The sequence below is a fragment of the Schistocerca serialis genome, chromosome 8, assembly GCF_023864345.2.
Source record: "Schistocerca serialis cubense isolate TAMUIC-IGC-003099 chromosome 8, iqSchSeri2.2, whole genome shotgun sequence".
NCBI classification, from domain to species: domain Eukaryota; kingdom Metazoa; phylum Arthropoda; class Insecta; order Orthoptera; family Acrididae; genus Schistocerca; species Schistocerca serialis.
Window position 1 is genome coordinate 347349070 of NC_064645.1, and position 21842 is coordinate 347370911.

Sequence of the window (21842 nt, forward strand, 5' to 3'; positions counted from 1 at the left end):
TATACACAATAATTTGTTTCAATTAGTCTTTTTTGTGCGTGTATTTAATGTTAAAAAAATCCATGTGTATAGAATAAGTTTTCTGGCAATGTTTCAAGGGACCCAATTTCAAAATACAGTGTGCAATTAACCAATAGTAACCAGGTGTACTTCAAATTAGCTAAACAATTTTTTAACAGCAATAAATAACAACTTGGAAGGCCATTATGTGGAGTTAAGTAAAGTAAAACTCTTTCCAACATGAAGGTTGGTTTGAACACTAAGGTGCCTTACGAACTGTGATCCTATTGATGTGATATTGTTTCTACACTGTTTCCATTCGTCAACAGTGAGCAGACTTACTGGGACAGTTGCAGTACCATCTAAACAGGTTAACCTAGTGGAATAGGTAACAAGTATGAAAAAAGGGTTCTCGGAAGTTCAGGTAAATTGATTTATAATCTACAACATATGTACGGTCACATTAGTGCATTAGAATAGACTGGACAACCACAGAGGAAGGGGTGAAAATTGTATTGGTTAAATGAAACCGGAATGGAGATTATGGCGTCTGCTGAGGACCTGGATCTCGCCGGACCCTCAGACACACTGGATATAGACTGCTCCCTACATCTACATCCATACTCCGCAAGCCACCTGACGGTGTGTGGCGGAGGGTACCCTGAGTACCTCTATCGGTTCTCCCTTCTATTCCAGTCTCGTATTGTTCGTGGAAAGGATTGTCGGTATGCTTCTGTGTGGTCTCTGATCTCTCTGATTTTATCCTCATGGTCTCTTCGTGAGATATACGTAGGAGGGAGCAATATACTGCTTGACTCTTCGGTGAAGGTATGTACTCGAAACTTTAACAAAAGCCCGTACCGAGCTACTGAGTGTCTCTCCTGCAGAGTCTTCCACTGGAGTTTATCTATCATCTCCGTAACGCTTTCGTGATTACTAAATGATCCTGTAATGAAGCGCGCTGCTCTCCGTTGGATCTTCTCTATCTCTTCAATCAACCCTATCTGGTACGGATCCCACACTGCTGAGCAGTATTCAAGCAGTGGGCGAACAAGTGTAATGTAAACTACTTCCTTTGTTTTCGGATTGCATTTCCTTAGGATTCTTCCAATGAATCTCAGTCTCGGGCAAAAAGTCAGTGGCAGCAGGTGACCCTGAGGCATAAACTGCTTCATTGAATGTTCCATGCCTTCTCAGTCTCACAATGACATCATCCTCCAGTGGAATTGCGGCAGTTTTTTCCACTGCCTGTCTGAGCTACAGCAACTGTTAAGCTTTACATCTGCTTTCTGCATTGCCCCCCAGGAAACCTTGTTCCCGGCAATGTGGACCCCACTTCCCCATCTTACTGTAACTGCCCTGGCATCAGGCCCATGGACACCTTCCCAGATCGGCTTTAAACAAGGCATACTGGGAAACTTTCACCTTTGCTGTCACCGTTGATTCTCCTCCATAAGGTAACATCAATGTGATGGTTGAGCAGGTTACTACAACGACCGTTTCTGTGGCAGAAAACACGATCCTTCGCTCTTTAGGGTGCCCACGGTGAAAGGCAGTTCTTTGGTGGTTGCCGGAAGTCGCTGAAGCAATTGAGGACCGTCGGTGAGCTCTACAGCGGCATAAGCTGCATCCTTCCCTGGAGCACCTCATAGCCGTTAAACATCTCCGTGCCAGCATTTGCCAACTTATCAAATGACGGAAGCAGGAGTGTTGGGAGAGATACGTCTCGACCATTGGGTGCCATACGTCACCTTCCCAAGTCTGGACCAAGATTAAATGTCTTTTCGGGTACCAGACCCCAACAAATGTCCCTGGCCTTAACATCAATGGCGTGTTATCTACCAATGCAAATACGATTGCTGAGCACTATGCTTGAGCCTCTTCGTTGGAGAACTACCCCCCAGCCTTGTGCACCCTCGAACAGCGGATGGAAAGGAAAGTGCTCTCGTTCGCCACACGCCACAGTGAACCCTATAACACCCCATTTACAGAGTGGGAGCTCCTCATTGTCCTTGCACATTGCACCGACACAACTACTGCACCAGATCAGTTCCACTGTCTGATGATTAAACATCTCTCATCTGACAACAAGCGACATCTCCTCATCATCTTCAACCGGATCTGGTGCGATGGCGTCTTTCCATCGCAATGGCAGGAGACCACCATCATTCTGGTATTTAAACCTGGTAAAAACCCGCTTGATGTGGATAGCTATCGGCCCATCAGCCTCACCAACGTTCTTTGTAAGCTTCTGGAACATACGGTGTGTAAGCGTTTGGGTTGTGTCCTGGAGTCACGTGGCCTGCTGGCTCCATGTCAGGGCAGCTTCCGCCAGGGCCGCTATACCACTGATAATTTTGGTCCCTTGAGTCCGCCATCCGAACAGCCTTTTTCAGATGCCAACACCTGGTTGCCGTCTTTTTGGATTTACGAAAAGTGTAAGACACCACCTGGCGACATTATATCCTTGCTACATTATACAAGTGGGGTTTCCAAGGCTGGCTCCTGGGTCATTCCACATCAAATCACCCAATTTTACACCCACCTCCTTAGATTTTCATGAAATTTGGCTCAAATGGTTCTAATACTATCCTGACAACACCTGCAAAATTTTTTTGCTGTATCTCTTATAGTTTTTTTTTTTTTTATAAATTTTTTAAGTTTTTATGTTTTGCGTTTTCCGAACCTTCCGAAATGGTAAATTTAATTTGTATTCAAAACTTTAAAATTGCTTATCTTAAAAACTCTTCTAGATAACATCATGAATTTTTGCAGCAAGTTTATTTATTATACATATTTGAAGATAAAAATGATACTATTAAAATATATTAATATTTTCCATGAAAAAAATATATATATGTATTTTTTTTTCTTTTCTTTTTTTAACGGATGTTTTGTTTTATAAGAATTGCAATATCTAGAGTCTCAGACCTGATAGAATGCTCAAATTTGTTTTAATTTACTCTTAAACATATAGGCTACTTGATAAAACAAAAATAATGATGGCTTTTTAACATGTTTATTAATTATAGTAGATTACATTAGAATTATGTACAAAGATAGTGTACTTATGACACTTATGTATAACCCAACTGATTGCTTGAAACATTGAATTTTTTGAGTAATTTTGTCTTTTTAATAAACATTAATGCTGATTCAACTTGTTTTTCCACTTCATCCAAGAGCTTTCAGTTCTTTTGATACAGTCTTTATTGAAGTAATACATTCTTCCAGTGCCGCTTGATTGGGGTGCGTCTACTACACAGACTATGTGCTCCAAAGGCACTATGCAAGAATCTTCTCTTTCAGGCCAATAAAATGATGCAGCTGGTCCTGAAGGATGTAGAAATAGAATTTCTGCATCTTCTTCATCATTGAATATTGTTTTTACCAGTCCAAAGTACCAGTTACCATCATAATTTACAGCCACATAGCTATTTATGGATGGTTCAACACGAACCCAATCAGAAGATGAATGGAAAGAAAAGAGTAAGGAGGGTTTTACACTATCTGCAGTCCTTCTAATTTCAAGGTTTTTTTGTTGGAAGTGGTTTGAAGTTATGAAAACTTGTTGTTCCAGGAATGGTTCGGGTTGCTGAAAAACGGTTTTCTAGTTTTTAACCGTAGCAAATCAGCTTCTTTTTTGTCAATAAAGTGAAAATGAACACACATCGATTACTGTCATTATTTGCTCTTTGTCTGAAAGCTGTAGACTAGCTTTCCTTAAAATTCTTTTAATAGTTCCTCCTAGGCCATCACAAATTGACTTCCCATGACTTGTTGCAAAAAAAGTGTGTTGGGCCTTCAAATTAAAGTCTCTCAAGTGTTCAGTCAAATTTTTAAAACTGTTTCTATTTTTGTACTGCCCAGCACAACCATCTGTAAAGTAGTGAACTGAGTCAATGTCAGTATGATGTGATGACAGCCACTTTGTAATTTCTTTTTGTACAAAGTTAACAAAACCAGTATCACGTTCTTGGTCATCACTAATAAAACATTGGTTGGAAACAAAAACATTGTTTTCCTCATTTCTTAGAAAAACTCCAACTGGGTGTAGAGTACAACCACCTCTATTCCAGTGGTAACTTTGGATCTCATTTTGTATAACAAAGGAATAATTTTCACTGAAACCCATCACAATAATTGCTGTTTTGGGTGGTGGGTCTTCTTTCAATCTTTTAAAGGCTGCTGATTGGGATTTTGCTATAAACGAGTGCGGGGTGAGCTTTTCCAATGACCTAACCAATAAAGAAATGTAGTCTTCAACACTGATAGACTGTTTGATCATTTCTGCCCTGTCTGTGTTAGCCCACTGACTGATTACAATTTCTTCTTCTAAATCATAATCTTCACGTAGTTTTTCAGATAAGTACTCAGTGCAGTATTTGCAGTACAGCTGTCGCAATGACGTAGCATGCAGTTTTGGTTTTCCGTGTTGCACACAAGCATCTTTATAAGATTCTTCAATTTTTACAGCATCCAGTAATAGTTTAACATTCTGGTGGATACTGCATACACATACTGTGTGTGTGCCTGCAGCACCAGCAAGGATACACCATTTAGCTCTCAAGAAACAAAATTTTGAAAATCCTACTTGTACCTCGGGATTCTCCCATTAGAAAGAATAATAAGAGTTCTCTCAAGTTACACAAAATGAGTCTTTTTTGCATGTACACATTTTTTTGAACACTTACTTTGTCTTTTGTTCCAGGTAGCACTCTGGAACTTTCACCCTTTTCATAAAAATCTGTTACAAGTCTTACTGTATTTTCAGAAAGAGTTTTACCTTTTTTTGGACCAGGAGTTTCCAAAATACCCTTTTCAGATTTTAGCTTTCTAGCTTGTCGCACCATGTACTCGCTTACATTAAATTCTTTCATCACTTTATTTTGACTCCGAGAATCTGGAGCCAAGGTCAGAATCTGGATTTTTCTAGACCTCACAACAGATGAAATCTTCTCTTTCATAAGAGAAATCATTACATCAAAATCCTTTGCTTTCTCAACCACACTTGTATCTTCTTCGACATCATCAGAACTTGGTGCATCATATTTTAATGCTTTTGAAACCGCCTTTTTTGCAGTCTTTTCAATACTGCTAACCTTCCTTTTAAAATAAGACCCTTTACTTTGTTCTGACAAGCCATGAAGCTCTATCGGTGTTAAACCTAAATTATCAAGAGCAATGTTTGTTTGTACGAGGGATTCATTTCTGGATTCCTGTGATTCTAATTCAACCATGACTTCATCTGTTTCACTTTCATTGACTTCAACTCTTAATTTTTCCTCACAAAAGTTACGGGATGTTGAGCAAAACTTTTGTCCAGGTTTTATGCTAATATTTTTTGTCAGTAATTGTTTAGAAAGATCCAAGCCTACACTTCTCAATGATTTTTTTGATGGGCTTTTTGTGTTTTTTTAGTGGGTCTACACATGTTGTTTGATATTTTTCAAAAACGTTTAAAAAGTAGCAGCTGTGGTATGAACATATATTCTTAAATTCACACAGATTAATTCCAGATCGTAAGTGGATCAAATCTTTTTCTTCCTCGCTCAATTCAGATACCGGCTGTAACTTTTTTGAAGGTGTGTAGGTTGTTTGGAAACAGTCAGATTTTTAAATAACCCTACGCTACAGGTTTGAATATCTGACATACTGATTTCACTTTTGGTCTGATTACTGTTCTGGTTACTTTTATAGGATATTGGAAAAGAATCTCTGTAAACTAAGTAACAGTACTTACTGAAAGTTCGAATAAACTTAATAAAATACTATCCAAGCACTATTTAACACTGTAATAATTTTTTACTTCAAAACACAGGAGTAACAAAACAAAATCCAAGCGTACATTGTTACTTGAAGAAGACAAAAACTTATTTTCGGTGTCTAAGTCACTTGGTACTTTTTATTTTTAAAATATAATTAATATTATTTTAAAAATTAGATAACTATTAAACAGGTTAAAAAGCCAACATAATTTTTCTTTTATCTAATAGCGTATACAATTAAGAGTATTTTAAAACAAATTTGAGCTTTCTATCAGGTCTGAGACTCTAGATATTGCAGTTTTTGTAAAACTGAACATCCGTTAGCTAAAAAAAAAAAAACTTGTAAATTTTTATTAATTTGAAAGGTTTTAATATATCTTTATGGTAATTTTTTTAACATTTAGATATAACACACAAACTTATTCCAAAATTTCATACTGATATCTTGAGTATTCTTTAATATACAAATTATTTTAGTTGTGAGGACACGTTTAAGTTAAGATTTCCGACTGCTGAAACAACGCCAAATCTAAAAACTTTAAAAATTTATAAAAAAAAACTATCAGAGAAAGAGCAAAAAAATTTTACAAGTGCTTTCAGGATGATAAAAGAAGTAATTGTACCAAGTTTCATCAAAATCTGACATGGTTGGTGTCAAGGCCTGGGTGACTTGACATGGAATGAGCCTCCCGATTTTATCCGCAATTTCCTGTCGCTTCGTACTTTCAGTTTCCAAGTCGGTGCCTCCCATAGTTCCCCCCATATCCAGGAAAATGGGGTCCCCCAGGGCTCCGTATTGAGTGTATCTGTATTTTTAGTGGCCATTAATGGTCTAGCAGCAGCTGTAGGGCCTTCCATCTCACCTTCTTTTTATGCAGACGACTTCTGCGTTTCATACTCCTCCACCAGTACTGATGTTGCTGAGCGGCACCTACAGGGTGCCATCCATAAGGCGCAGTGAAGGGCTCTAACCCCGGTTTCCAGTTTTTGGCCGTAAAATCATGTGTTATGCACTTCTGTCAGCATCATACCGTTCATCTGGAACCAGAACTTTACCTTAATGATGATCCACTCACTGTAGTGGAGGCAAGTCAATTCTTAGGACTGGGTTTTGACACCCGATTAACTTCGCTTGCTCATCTCCGTCAGGTTAAGCAGAAGTGCTGGCCGCACCTCAATGCCCTCCGTTGCCTGAGCAACACCAACTGTGGTGCAGATCACTCTACGCTGCTGCAGCTCTACAGAGCCCTTGTTCAATCTCGCCTTGACTATGGGAGTGTGGTTTATGGTTGGGCAGCATCCTGAGAGTTGCATTTACTCGACTCATTGCACCACTGTAGCGTTCGCCTAGCGACAGCAGCTTTTAGGACGAGTCCGTTGACCAGCGTCCTGGAGGAGGCCGGAGTCCCTCCATTGCAGGTTAAGCGTGCACAATTGCTCTCCAGTTATGTTGCAAACGTTCGTAATTCTCCTGTGCCTCCGAATAACCATCCCCTTTTCCCGCTCACAACATTTCATGTCCCTCATCTGTGGCCCAGGTCATGGCTTACAATTGCAGTTCGTGTGCGATCCCTTCTCTCCGAACTGGAGTCCTTGCCTGGACCTTTCACATGGCCCGAAGGACTCAGTTAACCGTGCAACTGTCAACTGTCACTTCCTGTCAAGAATTGACATGTACCGGGGCCATGAAGTGATTTACACTGATGGTCACATTGGCTTTGCCTATGTTCATGGAGGACATATAGAACAGCCAGATAGCTGCAGTGTATTCACTGCAGAGCTGGCGGCCCTATCTCGTGCTCTTGAGCACATCCACTCATGTCCAGGCGAGTCATTTCTCCTATGTACTGACTCCTTGAGCAGCCTACAAGCTATCGACCAGTGCTACCCTCGTCATCCGTTGGTAGCGACCGTCCAAGAGTCCATCTATGCCCTGGAACAGTCCAGTCGTTGAGTGGTGTTTGTGTGGAGTCCCAGGCAATGAACTTGCTGACAGGCTGGCCAAATAGGCTATGGAGAAACCATTTATGGAGATCGGCTTCTCTGAAACTGACCTGCGTTCAGTATTACACCACAAGGTTTTGCAGTTTTGGGAGACGGAATGGCATAACCACAGTACGCACAACAAGCTGCATGCCAGTAAGGAAACTACGAATGTGTGGAAGGCCTCGGTGCGCGCCTCTCGCAGGGACTCTGTGGTTCTCTGTCAGCTCCGCATTGGCCATATGTGGCTGACGCGTGGTTACCTTCTCCGTCGCGAGCACCCACCTTGGTGTCAGTGTGACTCACGAATGACGGTTGTCCATCTCTTACTGGACTACCCACTTTTAGCCCCTCTGCAGCAGACTTTTAACTTTCCCAGCACCCTACTTTCGGTGTAGGGCGACAATGCCTCAACAGCAGTTTTAGTTTTACATTTTATTCATGAGAGTGAGTTTTATTATTTGTCCTAAGTTTTAGCACATGTCCTTTGTCCCTGTGTGTCCTCCACCCTAGTGCTTTCAGGGTGGAGGTTTTAATGTGTTGCAGAGTGGCTGGCTTTTTCTTTTTATCCTCGTGGTCAGCCAGTCATGGTAACCTACTTTCCTGTTTTAACCTCTTCTACTTGTTTCTTGCGTCTTTGTGGTTTTCTTGTCCCCTTTTGGCCATTTAAGTGTTTGTTGTCCTTCAGTCGTGTTTGTGGTTTTTCCTTTCATTCTGTTTTGTCTTATTCTTACCCTTGGGGCAATGTTTCCTTCGGAACAAGGGACTGATGACCTCATAGTTTAGTCCTTTCCCCTCTCTTTTAAACCAATCAACCAACCTCCATACTGTCTACACATGGCGCTTCCGTGCCTGCATGGCACATTTCCTTCATGAATTTTTAAAAGACAGAATTTTCAAGGTACGTGTTGTTTCTGCATCGTTGGACATCCTTGTCCAGGAAAATGGTGCACCTCGGGCTTCCGTCCTGAGTGTCGACCTCTTTGCTATCACCATTAACCCTATAATAGCCTGTCTCCTGCTGGGCATCTCCAGCTCTCTTTTCATTGATGATTTTGGGATCAATTGCAGTTCTCAGTGGACTTGTCTCCTCGAGTGGTGTCTTCAGCAATGTCTTGATTGTTGTTACTCATGGAGCATCAACAATGGCTTTCACCTGTCCACTGTCAAAACTGTTTGTATGTATTTCTTGTGGCATAACTGGTTTCTTCCACCGTCTTTCCATCTTGGGCATGTTGCTCTTCCATTTGTTAGAACTATGAAGTTGCTGTGGCTCATGCTCAATAGGAAACTTCCTTGTTTGTCCCTCGTGTCTTACCTGGCTGCCCACTGTACACGATCCCTCAATGTCCTACACGTCCTCAGCGATACTTCCAGGGGAGCAGATCGGACTACCCTCCTCCGTTTGTACCCAAACTATACTATGGGTGTTTTGTTTATGCATCTGCACATCTACATCTCTATCTCTGTCCCTCTTCTGCTGTCTCAATGCTATCCACTGTCTTGCAATCTGTTTGGCCACTGGCACCTTTTACATTAACCCGATTGAGAGTCTGTATGCAGAAGCTGCCAAATTACAGCTGCCATACCCCTTTACTTTCACCTCAGAAGATACACACTCTGTCCGTCTGCCGTGCCTGGCCACCTATCCTATGCCTCCTCTTTCAATGACTCCTTTGGTTGCCGATATGGGGCGCGTCCCTCTTCTCTGTTACCTCCTGGAGTTCACTTTCGACCCTTGCTCCGTCAGCTTAACTTCATGCTACCCGCCAGTTTCCCAATGTGTGTGAACCCTTCACCACTTTGGCTTCATGCTGTGGCCCATGTTCACTTTGGCCTTCATTTGCTTCCTAAGAACACTACTCCAGCGTCACTCTATCTCTTTCACAACCTTCACACGGAACTTTATGCTGGTATGTTTGTGTGCACTGACGGCTCTTGGACTGACTGTGGTGTCGGGTGTGCCTTCGTCATTGCTCCAACGATTTTCGGTATTGGCTTCCAGAACAGTGCTCAGTATCTACAGCACAGCTCTTCACCCTGTATGAGGGCATGCAGTACATCTAGTGACATGGGCTTTTCAATTGCTCATCTGCTTCAACTCTCTCGGTGCATTTCAAACCTTCTGTGTGCTGTACACGGTCCATTCCTTAGTGCAACAGGTCCAGGAAAGCTGTCACTTGCTCACTCTTGATGGAGGCACTGTGGTGTTTATGTGGGTTTCTCATCACATTGGTCTGATGGAGATGAGGGCACTGATGCTGCTGCTAAGACTGCAGTCCTCGTACCTCAGCTCAGCAGTTCTTCCATTCCCTCCATTGATTTCTGTATTGCCGTCTGTCAGCAGATGGTGTCACTTTGCCATCACCACTGGTCCTCCCTTCATAGGAACAAGCTCTGGGGAATGAAGCTTCTCCCAGTGGCTTTGATGACCACTTCTTGGCCCTCACACTGTGAGGAGATTATTTTAGCTCGGTTGCGTATTGGAGGCTACCTCTTTAGCCATCTCCATTTGTTAATTGGTGCTCCCCCATCACTTTGCGTTCATTGGCCTCAACCTTTTATGGTCCGTCATTTCCTGATGGAATGCCCCTTTTTTTTTAACCACTTACATTTTCCTTTATGTTTGTTGTCTTAGTTATCGGCCATTTTAGCAAATGACGCACGGGCTGTTGACCATGTTTTGCTTTTTATCCTTTGTAGCAATATGGCGAAGGACATCTAATCTTTAGTTCAGGACCTCCATTTCTCTATGGCGTATTTTTTTGGACCTTTCTCCAGATCCCTGTTTCTAGCTGTCCTTCCGTCGATTGTGCTTAATGTGTAGTCATTTTTAACTCCTTTTTTGTCTTTCATGTTCTACAGTTCTGATGTGGGTGTGTATGACCCTAGTTGTTTTTGCACTCTATAACAAAACAAACAAGCAAACAAATCACCACCAGTGCGCCACATCACCCACTGCAGACAATCCTCCAGAATGCACAAGACAATCAGTACAATGCATTCATATCCCTCCATGCTTTGTGGACAGTAGTCTGGTTCCTCTGAGGGGGCTGATTTAGCATATGAGATTACGGACCTTGTGCAGTGTCTTGTGGTCACAAGTACATGCTAGTATGGACGTGTGTGTGTGTGCGCGCGCTGGGAGTGTGGGGCACACATGTTTGTGTGTTTATTTACATCACAGCTGTCAAAACATTTTTCGTGCTAGCTGCCAGAGGTGCTGTTTTATTTCTATTAGAAATATACTTATTCTTAGATTTGTTATCTATTGTTTTTCAGAAGTATGTTCATGACTTACTTGGTTATGCACTAATTTAGGTTTATTCTTATATCTCAAGAGTAGAATCTATATGATCATAAATCTTCTCTCAAGCTGCTGACTCTTAATAAGTTTCCATTTTCTGTGCCATGCAATAAAGCTTGTTCATTCCCTGCACGAGTGTTTATATTTTGTACGCCAGCCAGTCTGGATCTGGACATGCAAAACTTAAACAGTCGGACGGCGGATAAAACAGTCAGCCTGACAATTTAAACCGAATGAATAGTATGTTGAAAAATGGCCATACGATGAAAATAAACAAAGGTAAAATGAGGGTAATGTGTAGTTGCCATTTGGGCAGTAAAATGATGCTGGCTGAAGTCAAGGCATAAATCCATCCTGGCAGTGAGGAGAAGGGCATTACTCAAAAAGAATTATTTTAACATGTATTAATTTTCTGAATGCATTTGTGTGGAGTGTAGCTGTACATGGTATTAAATGTGGATGGTAAACATTACAGGCTGGAAGGGGGGAGTAAAGCTTTTGAAATGTGGTGGTACAGAATACCGAAGGTTAGATTGGTAGATTAGGTAGCAACTGAAGAGCTGTTAAATCACATTGCAAAGTTACAAAATTTGAGGTACAACTGGCCTAAAACAAGGTATCTACTGATAGGACAGATCTTGATGGCATAAGGAATAGTTTGATAATGAGAGATGGGACAAACATTGCTTAGGAAAACCAAGGCTTGATTATACTAAGCAGATTAAAGTGGATGTAGATCGCAGAAATTATGCAGAGATGAAGTAGCTTGGTGAAAGTGTTCTTACAGTGTCAGCAGCGGTTGCATTGCATGCCAATGTTGGTAATAATTTGTATGGTGAACACTGGGAAGTAAATAGAACAAACTGTGAGTCTGTTGTTGGTAGGGAATCAGAATGCTTGTTCCTAATTTGTTTGGTCTCTAAGTAAAGTTAGGTGATATTTTGTTCTATTAGATTAGAATTTGTTCACATCTTGTTTTGGCAAGATCCGAAATAAGACATACAAGGGGAGATCAAATATAAACAGGGTTTTTGTTCCTGAACATCAACAGTTAGAGGACTGGCCTCATGCTTAGGCGGGACCATTAGAAGAGACGAGAGCATGCTATTAGATATTTCTTGTTGTTTCGTCAGTAACACCCACGAAGTATGAGCAGCAGGTGCACCCCTCCATTGTGCAACGCATAATTATCAAATTTCTTGCTTGTGAAAGAGTTACAGTGGCAGAAAAGTGCCAAAGATTGACTGCACAGTTCAGTGATAAAACATTATCAATAATGCGTGTGTTTGCCTGGCATAAAAAGTTCAAGGAAGAGCAACGTGTGGAAAATCAGCAACATGATCATCGTCATCGGACGAGCATTACAGATAAAACCATTTGTGCGGTTAAAGACGTTATTGATTATGATCAGAAGTTGCACAATAAGTCGGAATCAGTTATGGAAACTGTCAAGCAATGATCACAAATGATACAGTTCCGTAAAGTGTGTTCCAGATGGGTCCGTAAACTTTTGACAGAAAATCTGAAGTTGAGACATTAGGAAGTCTATCAGAGGCTTAAGGTTTGCGGAAGAAGGTGATGCATTTTTTAGTCAGTTCATCACCTGTGATGAATCATGGGTTCACCACCACACTCCAGAATCCAAACAAGCCAGTTCGGAGTGTTGGAGGAAAGGGGAGGCAGCACCAGTGAAAGCCAAGACTCGACTGTCAAGTGGCAAGGTTCTTTCAACCGTATCCCCCCCCCCCCCCCCCCCCCCCCCCCCCCCATCAGCGAGGCATTTTGTTGATTGATTTTTTTTGCACGAGTAACGTACAATCAGTGCTGCTTACTGCGAACTGTTGAACAAGGTGAGAGTTGCATATTGTCGCAAAAAACAATACCAATCGATTCGACAGGTCATCCTCCTCCACGACAATGCGCAACCCCATACTGCAGCTCTAACTGTCTCCAAGTTACAGGAAATGCACTGGACTACACCTGATCATCTTCCTTACAGCCTGGACTTATCACCCTGCGATTTCCATTTATTCGGACCGCTTAAAGAAGCTCTTAGAGGGCGACGATTTGAAGATGACGAGTGTGTGGAAGACTTCATGTGCAATTGGCTGGTGACATGACCCAGTTCTTTTTATGATGAGGAGGGCTTTTTTTATAGTAAAGACAGCCCACTAGTTGCAATGGATTTTATAGTTGCATTGACCATGGTTTCGACTCCTAAACTAAGGAAGTCTTCATCAGAATTTATATTACATATGTAAGAAGTTGAGTATAACAGCTCTCGTCATACAATTTTAATATCAAAAAGGCCACATTGGCGTTAAAATTGTATGATGAGAGCTGCTATGCTCAACTTCTTACATATGTAATATAAATTCTGATGAAGACTTCCTTAGTTTAGGAGTCGAAACCATGGTCAATTTGACTATAAAATCCATTGCAACCAGTGGGCTGTCTTTACTATAAAAAATATTTTCATGGTTGTTGCACACAGCTATGTTTAAAGTTGTATATGAGGGCATCAAAAAGCTACCTATACGCTAGGACAAAGGTGTTTCCAAAACAGGAGACTATGTGGAAAAATAAATTATAATTGCCTTGAGTTTTTCAATAAATGAATTTAAATAAAAAATAAAATCCCATTTATATTTGATCCCCCCCTCATACAGATAGGTTATTGTAGTGATGGATATTTATCTGGCTACACTGTATATCAGTGTATTATAGCTATCATATTTTCGTGTTGAGATTTGTTGGCTTTACCAGCTCGCAGCCAGGTTGTCACATTCCAACATAACCTAGGCCTCTGGCTATGCTACAGGTTACTGTGTCAGCACATTTTGTTCATTGCTGCCTCCTTTTAGTAGAATTGTGTTGTCATGTATCATGTGATAGTTTTATTTATATCAACATTTAAGTTTAGATCATTTATGTACACAGGAACAGAAGTTGTCCCATAACTGATCCTTGGGGTACATCACATTTAATTTGTCAGATAAGTGTTCTGATACAGTTTTTAGTTTGATATTTGTGTGCTTGATGCACACTGCTTATGATTAGTCAGGAAGAAATTGGTCCAGTTGTTGGACAGACCTCGAATACCATATCTTTCAAGCTTTGATAGCAGAGTTTTATGATCCACCATGTCAAAAGCTTTTGACAGGTCAATAAATACTCCTATTGATTCCTTTTTTTTAATTTTGTTTTATTTTCCCATCCGGTTTAGGATGGAATTGATGGACTCATAAATAGCAGTTGTCATTGACATGTAATTTCTGAGTACATGTTGTTCATTACATAGGATGTTGTTTTTATTAGTAAATTTCTTAAGTTTGTCATAAATAACTTTTTCTAATACTTTTGAGATGCAGGAGGAAATTGTGTTGGGACTGTAGTTATTTACATTATCTTTCTCACCTTCTCTATATGCTGGAATAACTTTTGATGTTTTCAACACATCAGGGGAAGTGCCCGCCTGAAGTGAGCAGTCACATAAGAATGTGAGTATTTCAATTAGGTTTGATGTACTCTTCTTTAATATTGTTGCAGGTACACCATCAATGCCTGCAGAGTTGGAATTTTTTATTCCCTTTATTACTTTAGTTACTCCATCTTGTGAAACAGTACTGATGTACATTGATCCACTACATGCACTTATTTTATATTCATTTCCTGGGTTCTCTAATGTCAGTTTGATTGTAACATATTATCAACAACATCTGTGAAAAATTTGTTAAATGTGTTGGCTACTTCTAAGGGGTTTGTTACTTTTTTATTTTTGTGTGATAGTGTTATATTTTTGCAAGATTGTCTGTATCCTCCAGATTCTTTTTTTATAATACTCCACATAGCCTTTGGTTTATAAGCTGAATTATAAATGTATTCATCAGTGATCATTATTTTAGCTGTTTTTATTACTTTTCTTAATATTTTTGAGTATTTTTTATAGTATGTGTGTACTTCAGGTGAGGAATTTTTTGAGTTGCATATTTCATGAAGTGGCCTTTTCTTCTGGCATAAAACCCTTATTCCTCTTGTGATCCAGCTATTTGTTCTAGAGTTCCTGCGTATGGTTACAGTTTTCAGTGCGGATGGAATTTGAAAGAAATGGGTTAATGTATCAATGAAGGTGTTAAATTTTTCATTTATATTGTTCATTTTGTACAGTTCCGACCATTTTTCTTTCTGTAATAAGTTGTTGAAGTTGTTTACATTATCCTGATTATAACTTCTACAAGACATTCTTGAAGACATGTTGTTAATAATACTGACTTTTACTTTTATGCTTAATATTTGAGCAATATGGTCACTTAAGTCTGCATTGAAAATTTGTAGTGAAGTATTGTGTAAACTCTTCTTGACTAGAAATTGATCTAGAGCTGTTTGGCAAGTTTCTGTTACTTGGGTAGCAGCTTTTACTTCAGCCTTTAAATTATAAGATGTTGCAAGGTTCAAAGGATCTCTCTATTTCTATTATTTGTGAGTGAATCATTATTGAAGTCACCACAGATTAACAGTCACAATCCATTTTATTTACTTTATTTAGCAATGACTCAATTATGTTTAAGAAAGTTCAAAGTTTCCAGATGGTGAAAGTCAGGTAGGGCAATAAAATCTACATACTCCTTTGTGCAAACTGCCATCCCCACCCTGCTTGCTGTTTCTCCTGCAGTAGTAAGAAGCCGAAATGAATTTTCGTATTCTGGATTAATTCTGGGTTAAGCCAGTCCTCAAAAATGCATAACACTGAGACATCTTTAAGTTCACCTGCTAGCAGTTCATTAATTTTATCGATGTTATTACGCAGGGATTGCACATAATGGTGAAAAATTTTTAGACGGGCGTATTCATGATTTGATAATTGGGAGTCATATTTACATCATCACATATCTTTAGTTTGTTAGGATTTTCAGTAGTGTTGTGTTACAATTGGTAGTGATGTGCACCTTCGATTTGTTCAGAGGACTGATCAGCATGAGGTTAGACCATGTAGTATGGAATTTTGTTGTTAGCACCACATTGGGTACTGTTTTATGTATTGATACTTTTGTTTACCCTTTAACTGCTCTGGACGTGTTAACGTGCATCTTCGTACCTGTCCCTGTGTGCTCTGGACATGTTTACGCGCGCCACCAGTCCTTCTACCTGATACTCTGAACGTATCTACGTGTAGACACATTCAGAGTACCAGGTAGTAGGACTGGTGGCGTGTGTTAACATGTTCAGAGCACACAAGGACAGGTACAAAGGTGCCCGTGTTAACACGTCCAGAGCAGTTAAAGGGCTAATGGAGCACATGGAAGGAAGCTATAAATGATGTGAGTTATTTGTTAGTCCCACTTTAGAAGTTAAAGTGATGATGGGTTTCTCATACTCTTTGGCTTGAAGGGCTAATTTATACAAATTATGTTTGTTAATGAAAAATACTTGCTCTTGAGTGCACCATTTGCAGTCTCACATAGAAAGTATTAGATTCATGAGGTGTAGGAAAGTAATTAAAGTACATGTAAATCAATTTGTTTTCACAAAATTTATCTTATTCTGGACCGCAGCTCTGAAACAGTCAGCATCTTTCCATACACACAAAGATTTTTTTGTAAAAAAAGAAAGAAAAAAACAATTTTTCCATTGTATTCATAATAACATAAGGGAACCACTTATTACTTTGAAAGCCATGGCACATTGGCAGTCAGACTTACTATCCCCAGATCCCCAGCATTAACAGGAATTATTCTGTGTTTGCCCCTACAGCAAATAATCACAACCAACCCCTGAGCAGGCATACTAGGGTTATGCCAGAAGTTTTCAGCAGAATATTTTTTTTATTTAAAGTATAATTCTTACACCTTTTCGAACTACTCTCCATGTGCACCTACACATTGTTGTATCCATTGGAGCCACTTCAAAATGCTCCAGTCCAAGCTTCTAGAGATAAGTCACTTAGAGCACTATTGAATGCTGTGATAGCCACTTCATTGAATGAAAAATACTGCCCTTAAATTTTTTCCTTCGTCTTTGGGAACAGAAAGAAGTCACACAGAGCCATGTCATGTCCGTAGATTGGGTACATAACACTCGCACGTTTTCCTCCTCCAAGGAGTCCGTTGTGTGGCAGCTGTGTGTGCTGAAGTATTGTCTTGATGCAGAAGAAGTTGCCTGCTCCTCTGCTTTGGCAGACATTCAGTAACATGCCACTCAGTATTGATTGTGCAGTATGTGTCCCAGGTCACATAGGTGATGCCACCCAGCTTGTTGAAAAAAGTGGCTGCCATCTTCTTCCAGAGCTCCTACTCCTCCAAACTTTTGGTGGTGGTGCTTCACCTGGGGAGCACCATACTGAAGACTGTCTCTTTGTTTCAGGATCGTAATTATAAACCCATGTTTTGTCACCCGTGCTGATATTGTAAGTGTCTTTGGAGCGCTCTTTGTCAAATTTTTCAAGAATAAAACAGTACCAATCCATTGCTGTGTTTTTTGGGCTTCTGTCAGGAAATGTAGCAATCAATGGGCACATCTAAATGATCTTAAATGATGATCTGCACCACAGTTGATCCAATATTTAGGATCGCAAAATCTTAGATGAGTCATCTTCAGTCATTTACCTGACAGTGCCAATGCTTTATGGGGTCACAGCTGTCGACTGGGATGAGGTTCGTCTTCAAGAGACTCCGGAACCCTTGAAAATTTAAAATCCAATTTCGAACAGTAGACCTCAAGAAGCAGTCAGCATGATAAGACTGCTAACTTGCATGTCGTGCTTCTTTTTTTGTTGGAAGACTTTTAAGCATTTTAATATTCAAATTTTGGTTGTTTAATAATTATTTGGTTATGCACACTTGAGTGCAACAATGGGAATTGATGATATGAATTAGGAGTGTTTTGCCATTGCAGGAATGTATTGCAGATACCATATAATCACCATTATTTCACATTAATAGTTCATTTAATAAATAGAAATGTTGAATTTAACGTGACCAAAATTTAGGATCCAATGCTGATCATGTCAAAATAATATTGTATACAGAATGTGGTGTAAAGAGAGAAGTATGATATCTACTCCTATGTCTTTGGATTCAGCATTTCATCCCATTATCTATGTGCCAGTGCTAAAGACAATTGCTTGCATTTTCTGTGGTGCACCATGACAGTTGTTTCCTGTCTGGCATGGTTCTTTGCAGTGTTTACTACATTGTGTAATTTTTATTTACAAATAAAATTTTTTGGATTTTATGTGCTTGGTGCCGCAAATAAGTTGTTTCTTTTCAGGAAGACATTATTAAGTCTAAATTTTAAGTAGCCTGCATCCTGCAACTTTACAGCTTCAAGAATGTAAAGAGCCTATTCTGATTGCAGATGCCTGTGATAAAATACAGTTACAAGTGAAACTGCAGGCATTGTTTGTGCCCAATATTGTAAAATCTTTTTACATTTTCAGTTCCATTTTAATGCCAGTGACACCTGCTGCCTATTTGATTTATACATTGATGTCATAAGATGTACTACTTCTGACTGCACATCATTAATTTTTCCATTGACACAAAGACAAGAAATAAACCGTTTTAGAGAAAATATATGTACGTTATGTAAAGTTTCGTATTTTCCCTTGTTTCCTGGTGAGTAGCTGATCAATGTTTCTGATTTGAGGTTTTATGATAAATCTGTCACACTGTTCTGTAATTGTTTTATTGTAGGTAACTGTGAACAGTAGAATAAATGAAGCATGAAAATCTGGGTAGAAATGTATGTGGTAAAGTCATTCAGTTGTGTGTGTGTGGGGGGGGGGGGGGGGGTTGGACAGAGTGAGTACATAATAAATTGTGAAAGATACAATTTCTGTAACTATTTCCTTCACTCCTTATCATATTCCTCATTCTCTTTCTATTTCTTACTTTGTAATTCTGGAAAAGCACAAACACACAATAGAAACCTTAAGATTCTTCATCTAGAACCGTGACAGTTTCTGCAGCATTGATAAAGAAGTGAGTTATGTGAAACTCGTATGTCATCTGTCTTTTTGTTGTTTTCCTGTCATTTGTGAAATTTGTCTTCATTAGTTTTAAAGACAGTTAATTTTTTCTAGCCATCTTATGGGAACATTTTATCGTACAATTCGTCTTATTGAAAATGGCATAAAGCCTGTATATGTATTTGATGGTAAGCCACCGAATCTGAAATCAGGAGAGCTTGATAAACGTGCTGAAAGAAGAGAACAAGCACAAAAGGAATTGGAAAAAGCTGAAGAAGCAGGTAATATGCCACACAGCCTTGTCAAATGTTTCTTTTATGCTAATGTTGTATTTATATGCTGTTAAAATGTTCTTGCTTTCTTTATCAACAGGCGATGTTGAACAAATAGACAAATTTAACAGAAGATTAGTGAAAGTGACAAAAACACACACAGAAGAATGCCAGCAGCTTTTGAAACTGATGGGGATTCCTTACATTGTGGTACTTTTGATCAGTTTATTTGTTTATACACATAATGATTTTGTTGGTAGATACTTGTACTGCTGAGTTCTGTCAACTCTTAGTCTGCATTACTCAAGCACATTGAGAAAATGGTGACTTTCAAGTTGATAGTAGATAGGGATGGGGAAAGGAGAGTTTTTAGGATGATCCCAGTCACAGACAAAAAAACTATGTATCTTAAATAACAGTAGTCAGTGGCAAAGTGTGTTATTAGCTCTTGCCAACTTTGATCTTCCATTCATTTGATGATGTCAAATTCACATTATTATTGAAAAGTGTGCGGTTAAAGATAAAGCTACTATGAACCTAAAGGTTTGAATACCACAATATTTCACAATCATCCTCATCCTCCTCATCATCATCATCATCATCTTCTTCTTCTTCTTCTCCTTCAATATATGTAAAGTATGCAGCCAACTGGTTGCATAAGTTTAATGTAAAAACGTTGACCAGGTTTCAATACCATGGAAGGTATCTTCTTCAGAAGGAAAATCACCTACAATGTTTTAAACATGTTATAAAACAAATGTCTAAAAATACTTGACAACATTGAAAAGGAGAACATGGTAAAACTGGTACTTGCATAAATTACATTATGTTAAAATTGTAAACATAGAGCTGAGAAACTCAGGTCACAGTGGAAAATGTAGAATGAGAAACGGTGATGATAATAATAATAATTATGATATTGTAAACTTTCGCGTGAGGTAAGTTTTTAAAATATAAAATATATGTATTAGGAATAGTGTTCAAGGCTGCTTATATGTTGCGCGTAAGTGACAACGTGACAGATAGCAGTAAACTGGTGCTTTTTACCTACACACTGCAGTATTGTGGATTTTTATGAATTTCCTTAACCGCAGACCATCTTTGTCACTTCTCAAAAAGGAATAGGTTGATAACACACATATTATATTGAAAATGTTTACTCAGATTTTAATGTCGATACGAGATGCTACCCAAAATATCTGAGATTTTCCATTGTACTGGTCAAACCAGTAGCAGTAAGACCTTCCGCCACTAGATATCTTGAGGTACATGTCTTAGCTACTGCAGCAAAAAGTTGTGTTATCTTTGCTGCTTGCAGCTGTGAGTTGTTGTGGTGCGTGTCGCGATGTATTTAAGTGCTTCTGCAAATTGTGAAATGGATGACATGAAGGAGCAATGGATTTACATGAAATTCTGTTTAAAGTTGAAGAAAACTGCATCTGCAAACCATCACATACTGACAAAGGCATTTGGTGAGAGAGAACTGAATCAAGCAAGAGCATTTGAGTGGTTCAAGCACTTCAGGGAAGACTGAGAATCTGTGGAAGACGACAGACATTCTGGTCAATTGTCAAAACACACACACACACACACACACACACACACCAGAAATGATCATAAAAGTACTTGAAGTGACTGACAAGGACCGAAGGTGGACAGTTCACGATGTTTGTAACAGGCTTGGGCTGTTGTATGGCACAAGTCAACAAATTCTAGCTGAGGAACTAAACATGAGACAAATTTCAATGAACTAGAGAATTTGAGTGTCCGGTACACTTATCCAGAGTCATAGCAGCTGATGTGTCTTGGATCTACAGTTATGACCCTGAAACAAAGCAGCACTCGTCACAATGGGAAACACCATCTTCTCCAAGGCCGAAAAAACTCTTATGAGTTTGCAACAACATGAAGTCAGTAAGTCAGTGCCCCCCCCCCCCCCCTTTTTTTACGTTTGGGGATAATGAATAAGGAGTTTTTTCCACCTGATCAGACTGTCAAGCAGTTTTCCTGCAAGGTTTTTTGAGGCAAATGAGGGAAAATGTTTGGGACAAACGGTTAGAGGTGCGGAAGAGGAAAGACTGGTTAGAGCACCATAACAACATGCCCATGCACATCTTGCACATTGTGAAGGAATTCCTGGCCAAAACCAGCAGGGCAGCATTCCTGTACCCTTCCTACTTGCCAGACCTAGCCCCGTGTGACTTCTACCTGTTCCCAAAGATAAAAAGCACGTTGAAAGGGCAATTTTGTGTCCCAACTGAAGACATCCAAGTGGAATCGTAAGAAGTCCTGGACACCTTTAACCCTACGGTGTGCTTCCAAAATTGGGAACAATACTGGGATTATTGCATATATGCCCAAGATGACTATTTTTGACGATGACCGAAGACATTAGGATGTAGGACATTAAGACTTCACAAATAAAAAAGTGTAGCATACTGTGACTGTAATATCAATGAGTCACTGTTGGAATCTGCCAACTTGTCCAAATATCTGGGTGTAACACTTTGTAGGGATATGAAATGGAATAGCAGGTGGTAGACTTG

At 39.6% G+C, this 21842-nt stretch overlaps 1 protein-coding gene across 4 annotated transcripts in view; it reads left to right on the forward strand.

Moving 5' to 3' along the window:
* Window positions 1-21842, forward strand: part of LOC126416729 (flap endonuclease 1) — an 89579-nt gene that overhangs the window by 786 nt on the left and 66951 nt on the right. For all 4 annotated transcript variants that reach the window (XM_050084551.1, XM_050084550.1, XM_050084552.1 and 1 more), the window contains exons 3-4: window positions 19139-19305; window positions 19397-19506. In XM_050084551.1, coding sequence (XP_049940508.1) covers window positions 19139-19305; window positions 19397-19506 — 277 coding nt within the window. The remainder of the gene's footprint in view (window positions 1-19138; window positions 19306-19396; window positions 19507-21842) is intronic.